Genomic DNA, 14,641 nt, shown 5'->3' on the forward strand with positions numbered 1-14,641 from the left:
CACTGCGGGGCATTCGCCAGACCAGCATCCACTCGAGACAACCATAGCAAAGTAGGAATTCATTCTTCGTTTCGCTTAGGTATGCAAACACAAGAGGGGGCCTGCGAGTACTGCGGCGCACCTGCCAGACCGGTAGCCACTCGAGACAAACACAGCAAACTAGGAATCCACACTCCGTTTCGATGAGGCATGGTGGTTGAACATCCCTTTTGCCCGGGGTGTTACACGCCAACCGTAAGAGTGGGCGGATGAGATTAAGAAGTTTGCAGGGACAACATGGCCACAATTAGCACATGACCGGGGTAGTTGGAGAAGTATGGGAGAGGCCTTTGCCCTGCACTGGGCGGATCCAGGCTGCTGCTGCGGATGATTTAGTGACTTACTATAGCAGTAACTGTTCCCGTAACGTGCGATAACATGGTCTAGTAGGAGTCTCATGCAAGTTGTCGCGTTCGGTCTGATCACCCTTGAGCCGACTGCCTTCTCTGCTACTGAATTTGACACAAGTTCGCTGCATGCAATGTTTTCGTCTACCGATTGTAGAATGCACATCTTGCTCCGGAACGGCTTTAGTCCCGGGTTCGCGTCGCGCACCATGAGGAAGTTTTCTTCAACTTTGAGGCTTTCCTTTCGAGGAACTCGTATGGGTTTCCTTTGTAGCAATTGCTACGAATGGGTGGATGTCTGATTTTCTCTTTATATTTGCTTCTCCCCACCTTGCGGGTGGAGAGAAGTAACTATTCGTCAAACTCTTGCCTTTGTTTCGAGTTGTTGACAAATTCAATTTCGCTCTGCCACCTGCTAGCCGCCTGGTTAGCTCAGATGGTAGAGCGGCTGCCCCGGAATGGCGGTCGTCCCGGGTTCGAGTACAGGACCAGGACGAATTTTTCTTGAACTGTCAGGCTTTCCTTTCGAGGAACTCGTATGGGTTTCCTTTGAAGCAAGTGCGGCGAACGGGTGGATGTCTGATTTTCCCTTTATAATCGTGCCCATATGTGTTCCGGTGACCCGCCGAGGTGATCTATTAGCAATATGATATCATGCCGTTCAACACCTACGATTCAGAGGAAAATACTTTCTGACGAAGCAAAATGCGTATATTACACGATTGTTTGTTTCTGGACTCAGTCGCTAAACGCGCGCTTCGTGTAACGGCCAACAATGTCTCAAGAAAGCGCTAATACCTACAGGGAAATGACAAAGATGGAACAGTGCCCTCCCTATATAGTGTTTGACGTGCGTAGCCCAAATGCTAGCCTAATACAAATGTAAGGTTAAACTAATGATAAGCAAAACAAATAATATTTTTGCGATGCCGAAACAAGTCCAAGTGCTGTCCATGACCGCAGGCATGAATACAGACGGCTCAAGTCGACATCTTAGAACATAGCTACCGAAGCGTGGCAGCTAGAACACATACTGCATCCTAATAGCCTTTGGTTAGGCCCTCATAGTCATCTTCATAGCGATCACATAAACAAGGGCTACGCAGGGACAAATATGTTAGAAGTTTACCGCGGCAATTTGTCTTAATTTCTAATAATCATGGATTATACTTTAGTTTTTTATATAGGCCACTAGTCCTACGCAATAAAGCGCTCAAATGAGAAACCAACGTAGGCGAGGCTGAGGCATGCAACCTGGCATTAACATTGCTTCCACAGGCACTGTTTGACGTATTTTCCTTCGCAAGCGTTGCACGTGTATTTCCGCGTTAGCAAGCCGCTGAGAAATCTTTCCTCTAACGCTTTGCGGCTTACAGAAACGCCGCTTTCCCCGAGCACTGTCTGCGCAGTCGAAGAACTTATCGGCCAACGCGTCTGCCGGCTTGCCGAACCTTCTCGTTCGCCACTGCCCCCACAATGTCAGGAGTCTACACCAAGAAATGTGTTGACGACGTGTGGGATGTTTCGGAAGGGGCGCTTCCTTTCAAACTGCAGCGGATAGCTGAAGTTGAGTTGGGAGAGACTTCAGTGAAGAGAAAAGAAGCCCTGGAGAGGCTTTCTCAACTCTTAGAAGGTAAGCGACCAGTATACTTCTTGTAGCGCAGAGTGCGCGCGTGCTGCCAGAATCGAAATCACACAAAATTTTCCGTGAGCACATGACCACACTCTCCTACTTGCGCTTGGTGATGCTGAAGAGAATTTCTTGATCGTCCTGGACTCGCTACGCAGCAGCTGCCTTTGGTTGAGGCAATTCAGCGTAGATGTTTGTGTCTGAGCGACGTGAGCGGTATGGTGTTTTGGCGAGGCTGGATATTCAGGAGGCGGGCTTTTCGCGGCCCCTCCTGATGCTGCTGAGTGATTTGGAATGGTAACGTTTAGCAGACCCGTGTCGGGGCGTTGTGCAAGGGGGTGGGCGGGCCGGCACGGCTTCGTGTAGTTGATGGCCCACAAGCTCAGAGCTTGCGTCGTATTTCGCCTCACTGTGCGAGACGTCTTGCTCGCGTCCCACGCACTGCGCTTCTGAATGACGAAGCACGCGACGACATCTCTCTATAAATTTCAGGCTTCTTAAACTCTGCGGGAAGGTGGCGCTGGCAAGCAGCAAAAGTACAATATGACCCTGACAACACGGCCGCGAGAATCCCTTGAAGTCGCAATAGAGCTAATCAAACAGCTGGGTCCAAAGAGCAAGGCACTGTTTACTAATGCCCTAGAGCAAGTGATTAAAACGAGGAAAATTCCATGCGGATGGCTTGAAAGCAAATCAACCTCAACTACGAAAGCAAACGTGATAAGGGCAAGACGAGCTCGTTCAGGACAGTTACAGTAATGTTGGTGATATCTCGAATGTCAATGCAAGCCATAAAATTAGAACTGCCGAAATGGGTTGAGAGAAATGATATATTGAGGCAACTACAGGATTGTTTCATAGCAGCAAGCCGCTTACAGGATACGTTTATTCTAATGCAATGCGTAGATTTCAAGAGCTCATACTAAACTTTCACTGACAAAATTTTTGTATTTTATGGCAGCCTACGACAACGTTGACAGGGAATTGTTATGGGATATTTTCAAGCAAACAGGAATAGATGACGATTATCTCTAGCTGCCGAGGAAAATAAATAGGTACAACCACGAACAAATTGTATGGGAAGGCCAGAAATCCAATGATATGGGGTGAATATTTCCCAACGACGGAAGCAAGGGTCTCCTATCTCTCTGGTATTGTTCAAACTTTATGTTAAGGGCATTGAGAGACGACTGGAGCCCAGTGAATTACGGCTTGATTTATCCTAAGTTCATAATGAGCAAAAGGTGCAGCAGAAGATCGGACAATGCAAGAAATGTACAGGCACTTGCGTAAATGCGTGGTAACGAAGCGATGAATGATGCCTTAAGTCTAGCCTTAAGAAATCTATAATTATGATCGTTAGCGAAGAGACGAGTAATCAACAGCAAATCAGAGTCATACATAAGGAATATAATAACCTCGGCGTGTACGTAAGCAAAGAAAGAGTTACTTCGAACACCCGTCAATTACCGTGAAAGCAAAGGGGAAGCAAAATGCATAAACAAGGAAACAGCTGACACTTTGGGGCTACAATAAATTTGAGGTGGTGCGTGGAATCTGAAAATATGAAAAAGAAGTAATGGTGTCAGTGCTTAACGTTCGCAAATGCCATTCTGTGCATAAAATCGAATATCTGGTTAGGGTTGGAAAGTAATGAAAGATTGGTAGGCCGGTTGGGAGACAGTGCTGGGCGACACGGCTTCGGCCTCTTTTGAATTAAACATTTGCAACAAGTATAGGAAGGTGTCTGCTGCAGTGAAAATGTGAAGGACACTCAGCAAATTTTACTGCAATGCGAAGGCATTCACCCAGCGAGACTCGTAGGCAACGTGCACGTTCCCAAAGCGCTTGGATGCAAAGTGTATGGAAGCATCAAAGAGTCAGCTGTCGAGATAAACAAGAGACGTTGAGAGTATTGCTGAAAAAAAAAAGCATGGAAGGCACTCATACGACCAGATCCATTACAGGTATAGGCAGCGGTATAAGCTAGATAAAGAAATTGTAAGGAAGCGAGTGAAGGTTATTAAGAAGATGTATACAAAATGCCACAATGAAAAGCACATATACCATACGAGATTAACTCGAGCCCGCTAGGTGACTATTTGTCACTGCCCCTTTTCCAATAAATCAATAAAGGTATATATGCCATTAAATCGTCTCCATGATGATCGCAGGCAAGTCACGCAAGGCTAGATCCGCATGTAGTAAGGTACATCGTCCCCTTTGTGTTCGATCTTGCTGTACACGGTGCATGCAGCCCAGCATCTCTCCATTATCCGTAGATCCCTGACGGAACGTAAAATACACTCGCAGTTCGAGTTCTCAGTTCCCTAGCAAAGCACTTAGAGGTTTCCTTCTTTGTACGATCGCACGTACAAATATCTTCAAGTGAAAAAAAAAATTCTGACATCGCGTGTTAAAGCTTGTTCTGTAAAAATGTTCATTGGTTTCGTGTAATTGCTCAGTAATAAATGTAACTTAATTACAGTGAGCGCTACAGAATAAACCAGGTAATCTTTAAATTACAAAATAACCGAAACAGGTAATCGATTACAAGTAATTCCACACACGTAGTTCGATAAGTATGAGTCGGCTACAGGCACAGCGCTGTTATGTAACTGCTGTTGCCTTTCTGATTGTAAGAGCTAGGGACGTCACGAAGAACTCGCCTTCTCACTAATCAGGTCACGTTGCTCTTCTGTACGCTTGAGAACAGGCAGATACCTTTGCACGCCAGTTTAGCAGCAAAGCAGAGCGACCCTTAAACCAAACCGGTACGTTGACATTTTTCTTTTTAGGAAGCGGGTAGATTTACCAGAGCGGTAATTCTCTTTTTCGTAGTATGTGGGGTTCTGCAACGCCCAAGGACAGATTACAGAAGCGAATACTTCACTCTTTGCTCGCCCATAGAGAATAAGATTTGCGCCGCTAACACCATCGCCTCTGCTATGCGCAGAAGAGGAAGGCCTCCTTCCGAGACAAGATGCCGCCTTCCTTCTGCGGTTCCTACGCGTGCGGAAGTACAACGTGGAGGCGGCGCTGCGTACCATCCGCAACTACTACCGGAACCGCAACACGAGTCAGACCGTCTTCGAGGACTTAACGCCATCCAGCATATCGGAAGCAACACGCCGGATTATGATGATAATGCCGGGAAAGGATAGTTGCGGACGCCCCATCTTTCTTTTCAAGATCGGTGGGTAACGCCAACCACGAGTGATGTGTTGTTATCTGCATGGCCGATCGTAAGCTGTCTACTAACTAACTAACTAACTAACTAACTAACTAACTAACTAACTAACTAACTAACTAACTAACTAACTAACTAACTAACTAACTAACTAACTAACTAACTAACTAACTAACTAACTAACTAACTAACTAACTAACTAACTAACTAACTAACTAACTAACTAACTAACTAACTAACTAACTAACTAACTAACTAACTAACTAACTAACTAACTAACTAACAAGCTAACTAACTAACTAACTAACTAACCAACCAACCAACCAACCAACCAACCAACCAACCAACCAACCAGCTAGCTAACTACCTAAAGAACTGGCTAACTATCGAGATTTTTGCATTGTAAAGAAATTAGAATCTAGTGAATTTTGGAAGCAAATTTTTAGCTAGACCATGAGCATTCTTGCGAAAATTGCTGAAAATTGCAAAACTGAAAAAAAAGAAGCCTTAGGCATCAAGTTTATAACTCTGTGCCTAAACAATCAAAACGATATAAAAAATTCATAAACTGCACTTAATAACACACTTAAAGCGAACAAGATTGACATGTTCTATACCACTTGGAAATATACGAGTTATTTGTGAGTTGTTTTGCGAAACACACATAAACATTGTTACAATTTTACGTACTTTGTAGATTCATATATCAAATCTGTCCGCTTTAGATAATTTAACAAATTCTCTTAACATGATTGGGATATCTTTCCTAGTGCCGAATTACCGATTTGTGAACTTCGTGCGGCTATTTTTTAGATACTTACAAGTTTCCGAAAATATGGGTAAAATATTCGAGGCCCTAAAAGCATCTGCTTGCTTGCGCCTCTGGAATTTAAATTTCTCTCTCATGTGTAAATTTCTTTCAAATAAGTCCCGCTGTTGTTTCATCCGACCGTGTCTTCGTTTTACATGCATTTTAATTGAGAAATTAGATTTTGCCCCTATCCAAAGCTTTCTCTCAAGGTCACGGCATTCTAGAAGAAAAGATAAGGCGAGATAACATCATGCAGAGAACTCTCATTTCACCCCTTGTAGTACGTTGTCGCTTTGCAGGCTCGTGGGACATCGTGGAATCTTCTTACGTCGAAATGCACCGGGCCGTCATGCTCTGCCTTGAGCATTTAGCGAAAGATGCTACAACGCAAACACTGGGCATGGTCATGCTGTTCGACTACGCTAACCTGACGCCACAAAAAGTGCTCTCCATCAATGTGGGCTTGATTCGAAGAGGCTTCGAGTACCTTCAGGTACGTGTGCAAACGTTCTCTTTAAAAAAAAAAAACCAGAAAACTCGTGAAGTTTCTGCTTAAAACCGAGAAATATGCATTTGCCTTAAATAGGGTCAGGTGTCGCCACATTGCTTCGATTGATTAATGGAGTCTAGCACTGTAATGCAAATCAGGAAATCGGGCTTTTTTAACACGCAGGAAAGCGCGATGCGTTTGTATGTGTTGTATCAGTTGTAAAGGGCTTCAGTGAAATCGAACGTAGTCAGTTCGCATGTTCGACTCACACTCCGACAATTGCTAATTGGGACTCAAGCTGCTTCGAAAGCTTGTAGTACCACCTGCACCTCTAGCAACACCCCTCCTCCCTTCTCCTTTTTCTTCTCTTTTGTGCTGTACTTGTGATATCACACGCGTTGACACAATACGTGACTGCCAAATTAAAGAGCCAGCGTGCGCGCGAGGCCCGGCCACTTAAGTTTACATGCCAAAGCTGCAGCGTTGAGTGAGCAATGTCTGACGGCACGCGTACCGATGACTGAGAACATTATCGTAATGTCTATCTCACTACAGGCTTATTCATCTGGCGAAGAACAAAGGGCGCGCCGTGAGCGCTTCCTCCGCTCTGTCTTGTTCAAGCCTGGAGTGGCACTGCTTGGCTGGGTTGCCGTCGTGTGCTGCGGAACGATTTGGATATGTTTTGACGTGACAGCGTTAAGGAACTCGTGTCGCAGAAAAGCCGGTTTCATCGGCGTTGGCCATGAGCGATAAATCCCGGGAGGCACTTTATGAATAAAAATACAACTTGCAAGATGGGCTGGGTGGGGATCGAACCAGCGTCTCCGGAGTGTGAGACGGAGACGCTACCACTCTGCCACGAGTTCGATGCTTCAAAGCGGTACAAAAGCGCCTCTAGTGAATGCGGTGTTGCCTTAGAAATGAGCCGTAGAAAGTTATACAGCAGTGTATATCAGTAATTATGAACATGTAACTTACAGCAGTCGCAGTTACACGAGTTGCAAAGCGCGTTTCCGCTACATTTCTTTTAGCTCGTTTTTCGCAAAGTTTTAGATGACGTCGACTGATGCAAGGCCGGCGGGGAACTATTGTGTAGCCTTGGATGCAGCAGTGACCCCAGTATGCGGAGATTTCTCTTTGCTCTGCAAACATGCTACGTGAATCACGAGCCGCTGTATGTGCACGTGTTGTACAAACTATTATGGCCGCATCGCATTCCCCTCGGCGTATAGCAGCGGGGCCTGTAGATTGCCAGCGTGAATGGGAAAATAATCTCGCTCTCTGATTGCTCGCATGGGGAGATAAAATATAAGAAGGCTCGTTTTCAGCCAACTCGGCCCAACCCTGAAATACTTAAGTTCCAAGCATAAGAATATTTGCATCAGCGACCGGCTTCGTTCTGCATGCAACTATGCTATGCCAACGTTAGCCTCCTGAATGAGGCCGATGATGTATCGAAATAAAGCAATCACTGCGGATGATGAATAGGCATGACACGTAAGGTTTGTGATGATAGGCATTGTCTCTTTACCCTGTAAACCACTGATATCCAAAGGCGATAGAATGAAAAGGTCCAGCTGTGCCCGAAAGGTGAAGCACGGCTTGCGACAGCAAATTAGTCAACAGCTATACAATGTAAGGATAGTAACTTTATCGGCCTTGTAAATTTGTGTACATTAGCTTACTAACTAAATTGACAGTGATATAATTTGTAAAAGCGAGTGAACTAGGACGTAGAAACAGACACACGGATACAGCGCTGTCTCTATGTGTCTGTCTTTTTACGTCCTCGCACCGTCGCGCTTACGCCTTCTATTATAGATTTCAAACAACTAGTCCACAACCTCTTTTGTCTAAATAAACAAGCACGGTGCCATGCGTGCACAGGTAAACATGAACACATCTCGCTCTATGAGCGCGGAAACTCGCTGTCAAAATGCTAGAGTAAGGAATCGCGACGGCAGCAATGCTTTAATTGACGTTTATGCATATCTCGCTTCAACTCGAACGACACGTCGACAGCACAGCGCATACGAAGCTACCGGCACTACGCGCACTTTGCAAACATCACCGATAGCTTGGAAGAATTATTAAATTATGGGGTTTCACGTGCCGAAACCACTTTCTGATTATGAGCCACGCCGTAGTGGAGGACTCCGGAAATTTCGACCACATGGGGTTCTTTAACGTGCACCTAAACCTAAGTACACGAGTGTTTTCGCATTTCGCCCCCACCGAAATGCGGCCGCCGTGGCCAGGATTCGATCCCGCGACCTAGTGCTCAGCAGCCCAACACCATAGCCACCGAGCAACCACGGCGGGTGCTAGGAAGATGGGGCCACGTCGCAGATCATCCACGTGGCAGATCGCTTTGAAGATAAGGCACTCGCACCGCGCGCCGTAAGCAGCAGCCGGCGGAGAGCTCCCGCTTGCGTCCGTCGCCTCCCCCCCGTGCTTCCGCGCGCGACACGAGAGGGCGCGCTGACGGTATGGCTTCCTTGCCCGCACACGCTAGAACGAGCTGCGTTCGCGGGCTCAATCTCGCATGCTTTCCCTCGCACATAGACTACACGGCGCCCGGCGACAATTTGATCGGTCTTGAACTTTATACTATCCTCACGGTGACGCCGACGGCAGAAATGCACTTGTTGTTCGCAATAAAAGAAATGCACGGGTTATTTGCGAAGACACTATTTCCGCAAAGCAGGGGGGTTGGTCCTAGAAGACGCGCAGAAGAGCCAACAAAAAAATTGATTCCATTCCCTTGCGGGTTGTGATTGATGTTTAAATCCCGTATGAGTGATCAATCAGCGAATCTTTCTTCGCGAAAAAAAAACGCAAAATAAGAATGGGCTAACGCTGAATAAAAACATGCGTGTTAATGCCGTATATTTGCCACATGCGGTTTAGAACTGATATAGAATCCAGCAGCTTTCAGGGCTGTGTACTATCGCACTGTTTGCTCTAGGCCACTCCAAGGCCCCACAAGTGGGATGCATACTGTACGGTATGATATTATTACTAAACAAAACTGTTTTATTCGTGGGCGTAGACCGTAATTAGCAATAGAGGTAGCCGCGCAATGTATCTACAGACCACAGTTTGAACGCTTTTCAATGTAAACGGCAGAACTTATTCCGTCGTAGAACTGGTACACATGCTTTCACGAATGTTGCTTGTTTCCTAACTACTAATTGCTGCTAACCGACAGCTTCAAATTACAGCAAGAATGTTTCAGTAAGACTATATTCGTGAAACAAATCTTTAGAAATGCGCAACTGATATCCAATGCTGATGTAGGACAAAACGCCCGTGCACACATCGTAACTGAGTGTTCTGTCGGCTTCACTGGCAGCAAAAATTACGGCCATATCAAGTTAAATCACTGCAGTGCATCTCACATTTCCTTTTCATTGTAGAAGACACTACGTCACGCCAAGTAGACGTTCGCGAGTAGAAGAAAATGTCCTCAAGCAACTGCTGCTAAGCGCACACCTGGCATGCAACACATAGCGTTTGCCCAAACCAGCATGCATACAGCTAATTGACGGAGCCAGTGCTTACTCAGTACTGCGGATACCATAAAAAAAAAAAAACAGGTCTATAGAATGCTTCGCCTATGGTGTAATTCAATCACCAGCATCAGTAGCAATTCGTGCACCGTAATATTTACCACATAAGCGTTCGCCGCGTTTGAAATTTTTTCGTGCGTGTGCCAAAATTTTATATTTGCGTAGCGATCCGTGGCACGTTATTTCAGAGCAATAGCTCTACTCCGAAGAAGCGATAAAAGACGACAGGGACAGACTGGTCACGTACCACGACATGCTGACACACTACACGAAAGAAAGAGAAGCATACCCACAACCCCATCAACAACTCGGCAGGTCTCAAGAAACAGATTGGAAAAGGTTGCAAACCACAACGTTCTGAACCCAGTACACTTAAACAGAGTAAATTCAACACAGTACCCAGAGGCGAGCTGCAAGCTCTGCAAGCACTAACACGCAGGCATGGCACACATCTTATGGAAATGCGCAGAGATCAGATCAATATATGTAGAGGACAACATAGAACAGGACCTTCTTGAAAAGCGATGGCTAAGCGCTCTGACTAGATCGGAACTAGACGATCAACAATGGGCTATCCATTGGGCCCGGGCAGCTATGGAAAGGCTATGCCTCACAGAACATAATGCCCGGGTGGCCTGAGCCTGGGCTGGCAACCTCGGAGGTCCTTTTCCCATTAAAGTTTTTTCCATCCGTCCTCCAGGTACAAATCGCAAGGTCAAACTCGGCGCGCGTTTGACCTTCAGCAGCCGGCGCGCACGCATGGAGGTATGATGTCACGTCACGTGATCCGCTGCGAAGAGTCGTCGCCGCTGCGCTCGCTCGAGCCTCGCCGCTGTGTACCACGTGACTAGGGCAGCATTTACAGGACTAAATATAGCCTGAGGAAGGGTGAGCGAGTGCACACGTTGCGTCACGTTGGCGACAACAGCGTCTATGGTTTGACCAATGGTCTATGGTGCGACGCCCCGGCGCAGCCATCGCAACCGAACGTTGTCAACGCGCTCCGACGCGCCCGACGACGAGCGACGCTCGCCCGCGCGCTGATAACGTCGGACTGTAAACGCGCATTTAGCGGCCGCTTAGCCGGCGCTTGGTCGTTCAGTCTCGCCATGGGATAAGCAGGCGCCGGTTTTAGCGCGTCAGCTCTTCGCCGCAGGCGCCAGGCTTAGACCGAGCCCCCTGCCGATATAGCTCGCCGGGAAGAAGCACTGAAGAACCGTGCCTAACCATGCTTAAGAGAGCTTTCACTCGTATAACTAGATTCAAGCCACGTTGCACCCCAGCCAATTTTAACAGCGAAGCTGTCTATGGCTACGATCTGGAACAAAAAAAAAAATGTGTCCAAGATGCTGGCAAAAACATACCATCATGTGGGTCGATCCTGGTGCTGGTCCTCAAAAGGTCCAAGCTCAATGGCATATAACCCTGTGGGCTCACTACGCTGTGACGATGCGTGTCTAAACGTGAGTGTATAGCTATAAAGCAAAATAATAATAATAATAATAATAATAATAATAATAATAATAATAATAATAATAATAATAATAATAATAATAATAATAATAATAATAATAATGTATAAATACATTAAAAGTAAAAGATTAAAAAGTGAAAAACAGGAACAGGGAAAGAAATGACGTTGTTTTTCAAGCGCTAGTCTATGACGATACGTGACGAAACATCACGGCATATGCATAAAATAAAAAAAAGAAAGAAAGTTAAAAAGTAATAAGAAACACAGAAAATGAGAAAACAAATGTAAAGAAAAGATAAGAAGACGAAACAAACAACGAAGTTATGTGTTTGCACCCTTATTCAGTCAATCCTGCACAACCACAACGCAGAACTTAATATATCTATTGAGCAATAGTGCTTCGGTGGTCTACCAGTGGAAGGGCTCTGAAGCTTTTTTTTTCTGCAGGATTGCATGCCCATGCGCCTGAAGGCCCTGTACGCCGTACGTGAGGGGTTTGCATTCGACATGATCTACGCGTTGGTGCGGCCATTCCTCAAGAACAAGCTTACCGAAAGGGTAGGTGGGTGTTCTCGAAGCCTTCCGTGGGTACTGAATGAAAGTGAAGTAACTTATTTTGCTATCAAAGCGAATAGATCTATTTTAATTTTAGAACTTACACACAAGTAAAAGATTAATTGCGATATTGCAATGAACGAGTGATATTCCTGCAATGAGCAGAAAGCCAGTGGTATTAACCGCATGTAGTAGTTTTCTGAGCTGCACTAGTAGGTTTAAGTGCAACATGGTGAGCTGAGACGACGGCAAGAAAAGTGCATCTGTTCTGCTCCTACGTCTCCTGTTCCAGTGTCTGCGCTGTTTATCATTTTTAACACATTCAGAAGACCGCTAATGAAATGCTATGCTGTGTTCGAGCAGCCGCGCGTGCTGAATCAGCAAAGCCGCATGGTCGTATTTCCAGTCTTGATGCAAGAGTTTTGACATTAACACTTTTGCAACAGAGGGAGTGCTTGTAGTGGGCGGAAATAGTCATCTCTGTTTTCTAGCATATTCTGATGTCCTGTTGTGATGATATGGTTGATGTCACAATTCTACCGTGCTTTCTCTCTGCTGTGCAGTTTCATCCGTACGGAGAAAATTTTGAGGAACTCCACAACCAAATAGACCCTCACGTCCTACCTAAGGAGTACGGTGGAGACGCACCTCCATTAGACTTTACGGAATTCTGGAGCAGGCTTGAGAGCTAGCAGGACGAGTGTAAGGAGAACAGCAAGTGTGGCTACATCACTAATAACTGCAATTTTGTCACGGATGTGGAAATTCAAAATAAAGTCACGTTTCTGTAATAAAGATACAGCAAACAGGAGTATGGAGAAAACGAAAGACGTTTCTTTTCTTTTTTTGGATGCTGTCGTCACTAAGTAGCGCTATCAAGATATTCGTGTTTGGAAACTGCATTTAGTGATGACACTGTCACGGCGCAAAAATACCAAGGTAAGCGGACTCTATTTCCCTCTTGTGCAATTTTAAGGATAAAGCCGTGGGTGTTTATGTTGGCGGGTGACGTTGGCGGTACTGTGCCGTGACGGAAAAGGGCCGACGCCGCAAAGCGTAATAACACGCCAAAAAAAGGTTATTGTAAATATTGTACGCTATTGTAAAAAAAAGAAGGAAAAACAAACAAACACACAAAACAAAAAAAACAGAATTCGTGGCTTTGAAAACGAAAATGTAGTACATTTTCAGTCTGGGTGGGAATCAGATCCGGGCCTCTAGGGTGCGAGATAAGCACATATCCCTGCAGCCACAGCTGCTCTTTCGTTTTTTTTTTCTTGCAAGTTACTCCACGTTTCTGTCTTACTACATTAGTGCCTAGTGCGTGCGTGATTGCAGACGTCATGTCGCAACCACGCGTTTATTAGTCACAGGCGTTCGGGACTGATCGTTAGAACAGGGCACGGACTCCCAGCACCAGCAGCGTTTCCCGACCGAGAGCGCTGTAGAGAATGACCCAAACACACACACACACACACACACACACACACACACACACACACACACACACACACACACACACACACACACACACACACACACACACACACACGCACACGCACACGCACACGCACACACACACATGTATTATATATATATATATATATCATCAGCCTGGTTACGCCCACTGCAGGGCAAAGGCCTCTCCCATACTCCTCCAACTACTCCGGTCATGTACTAATTCTGGCCATGTCGTCCCTGCAAACTTCATAATCTCATCCGCCCACCTAACTTTCTGCCGCCCCCTGCTACGCTTCCCTTCGTTTGGAATTCAGTCCGTAACCCTTAATGACCATCGGTTATTTTCCCTCCTCATTACATGTCCTGCCCATTCCCATTTCTTTTTCTTGATTTCAGAGCGCAGGTTTTCATTCTTCTTTCCATAGCTCGTTGCGTCGTCCTCAATTTCAGTAGAAACCTTTTCGTAAGCCTCCAGGTTTTTGGCCCGTACGTGAGTACTGGTAAGACACAGCTATTATACACTTTTCTCTTGAGAGATAATGGCAACCTGCTGTTCATGATCTGAGAATGCCTTCCAAATGCACCCCAGCCCATCCTTATTCTTCTGATTATTTCAGTCTCATGATCCGGATCCGCGGTCACTACCTGCCCTAAGTAGATGTATTCCCTTACCCCTTCCAGTGCCGCGGTACCTATTGTAAATTGGTGTTCTCTTCCGAGACTGTTAAGCATTACTTTAGTTTTCTGCAGATTAATTTTTAGCCATAACCTTCTGCTTTGCCTCTCCAGGTCAGTAAGCATGCATTGCAATTGGTCTCCTGAGTTACTAAGCAAGGCAATATCATCAGCGAATCGCAAGTTACTAAGGTATTCTCCATTAACTCTTATCCTCAATTATTCCCAACACAGGGCCGCTATTTTGTAGCGATGCCTTATGCCTTATTCTATGCTATTATTAATTAATAAGGCATGCCATTATGTATATAGCATGACTTATCTATATTATATTATTAAGGCATGCTATTATTCCTTATTCTATGCTATCAACGGGCCACCTGACCCGTTGATAATG

General features: G+C 45.6%; 2 protein-coding genes across 6 annotated transcripts in view; one reads left to right on the forward strand and one right to left on the reverse strand.

The window, feature by feature from the left end:
• The window catches only part of LOC135917658 (retinaldehyde-binding protein 1-like), a 52,025-nt gene extending 39,127 nt beyond the window's left edge, over positions 1–12,898 (forward strand). For 3 of the 5 annotated variants that reach the window (XM_070537230.1, XM_070537227.1, XM_070537231.1), the window contains one exon: positions 4,973–5,063. Coding sequence is in view for 1 of the 5 variants with exons in the window: in XM_065451231.2 (XP_065307303.2) it covers positions 1,863–2,019; positions 4,973–5,212; positions 6,317–6,510; positions 12,001–12,111; positions 12,672–12,800 (831 nt within the window). In the remaining 4 variants the exon portion in view is untranslated. Of the gene's footprint in view, positions 1–1,762; positions 2,020–4,972; positions 5,213–6,316; positions 6,511–12,000; positions 12,112–12,671 lie in introns of those variants that run through there. The other 2 variants (XM_065451231.2, XM_070537228.1) reach the window with 2 other exon arrangements.
• The window catches only part of LOC135917657 (uncharacterized), a 253,855-nt gene that overhangs the window by 57,962 nt on the left and 181,252 nt on the right, over positions 1–14,641 (reverse strand). The gene's annotated exons all lie outside the window — the stretch shown is intronic.

The sequence above is a fragment of the Dermacentor albipictus genome, chromosome 4 (genome assembly GCF_038994185.2).
Source record: "Dermacentor albipictus isolate Rhodes 1998 colony chromosome 4, USDA_Dalb.pri_finalv2, whole genome shotgun sequence".
In the NCBI taxonomy this organism is placed as follows: Eukaryota; Metazoa; Arthropoda; class Arachnida; order Ixodida; family Ixodidae; genus Dermacentor; species Dermacentor albipictus.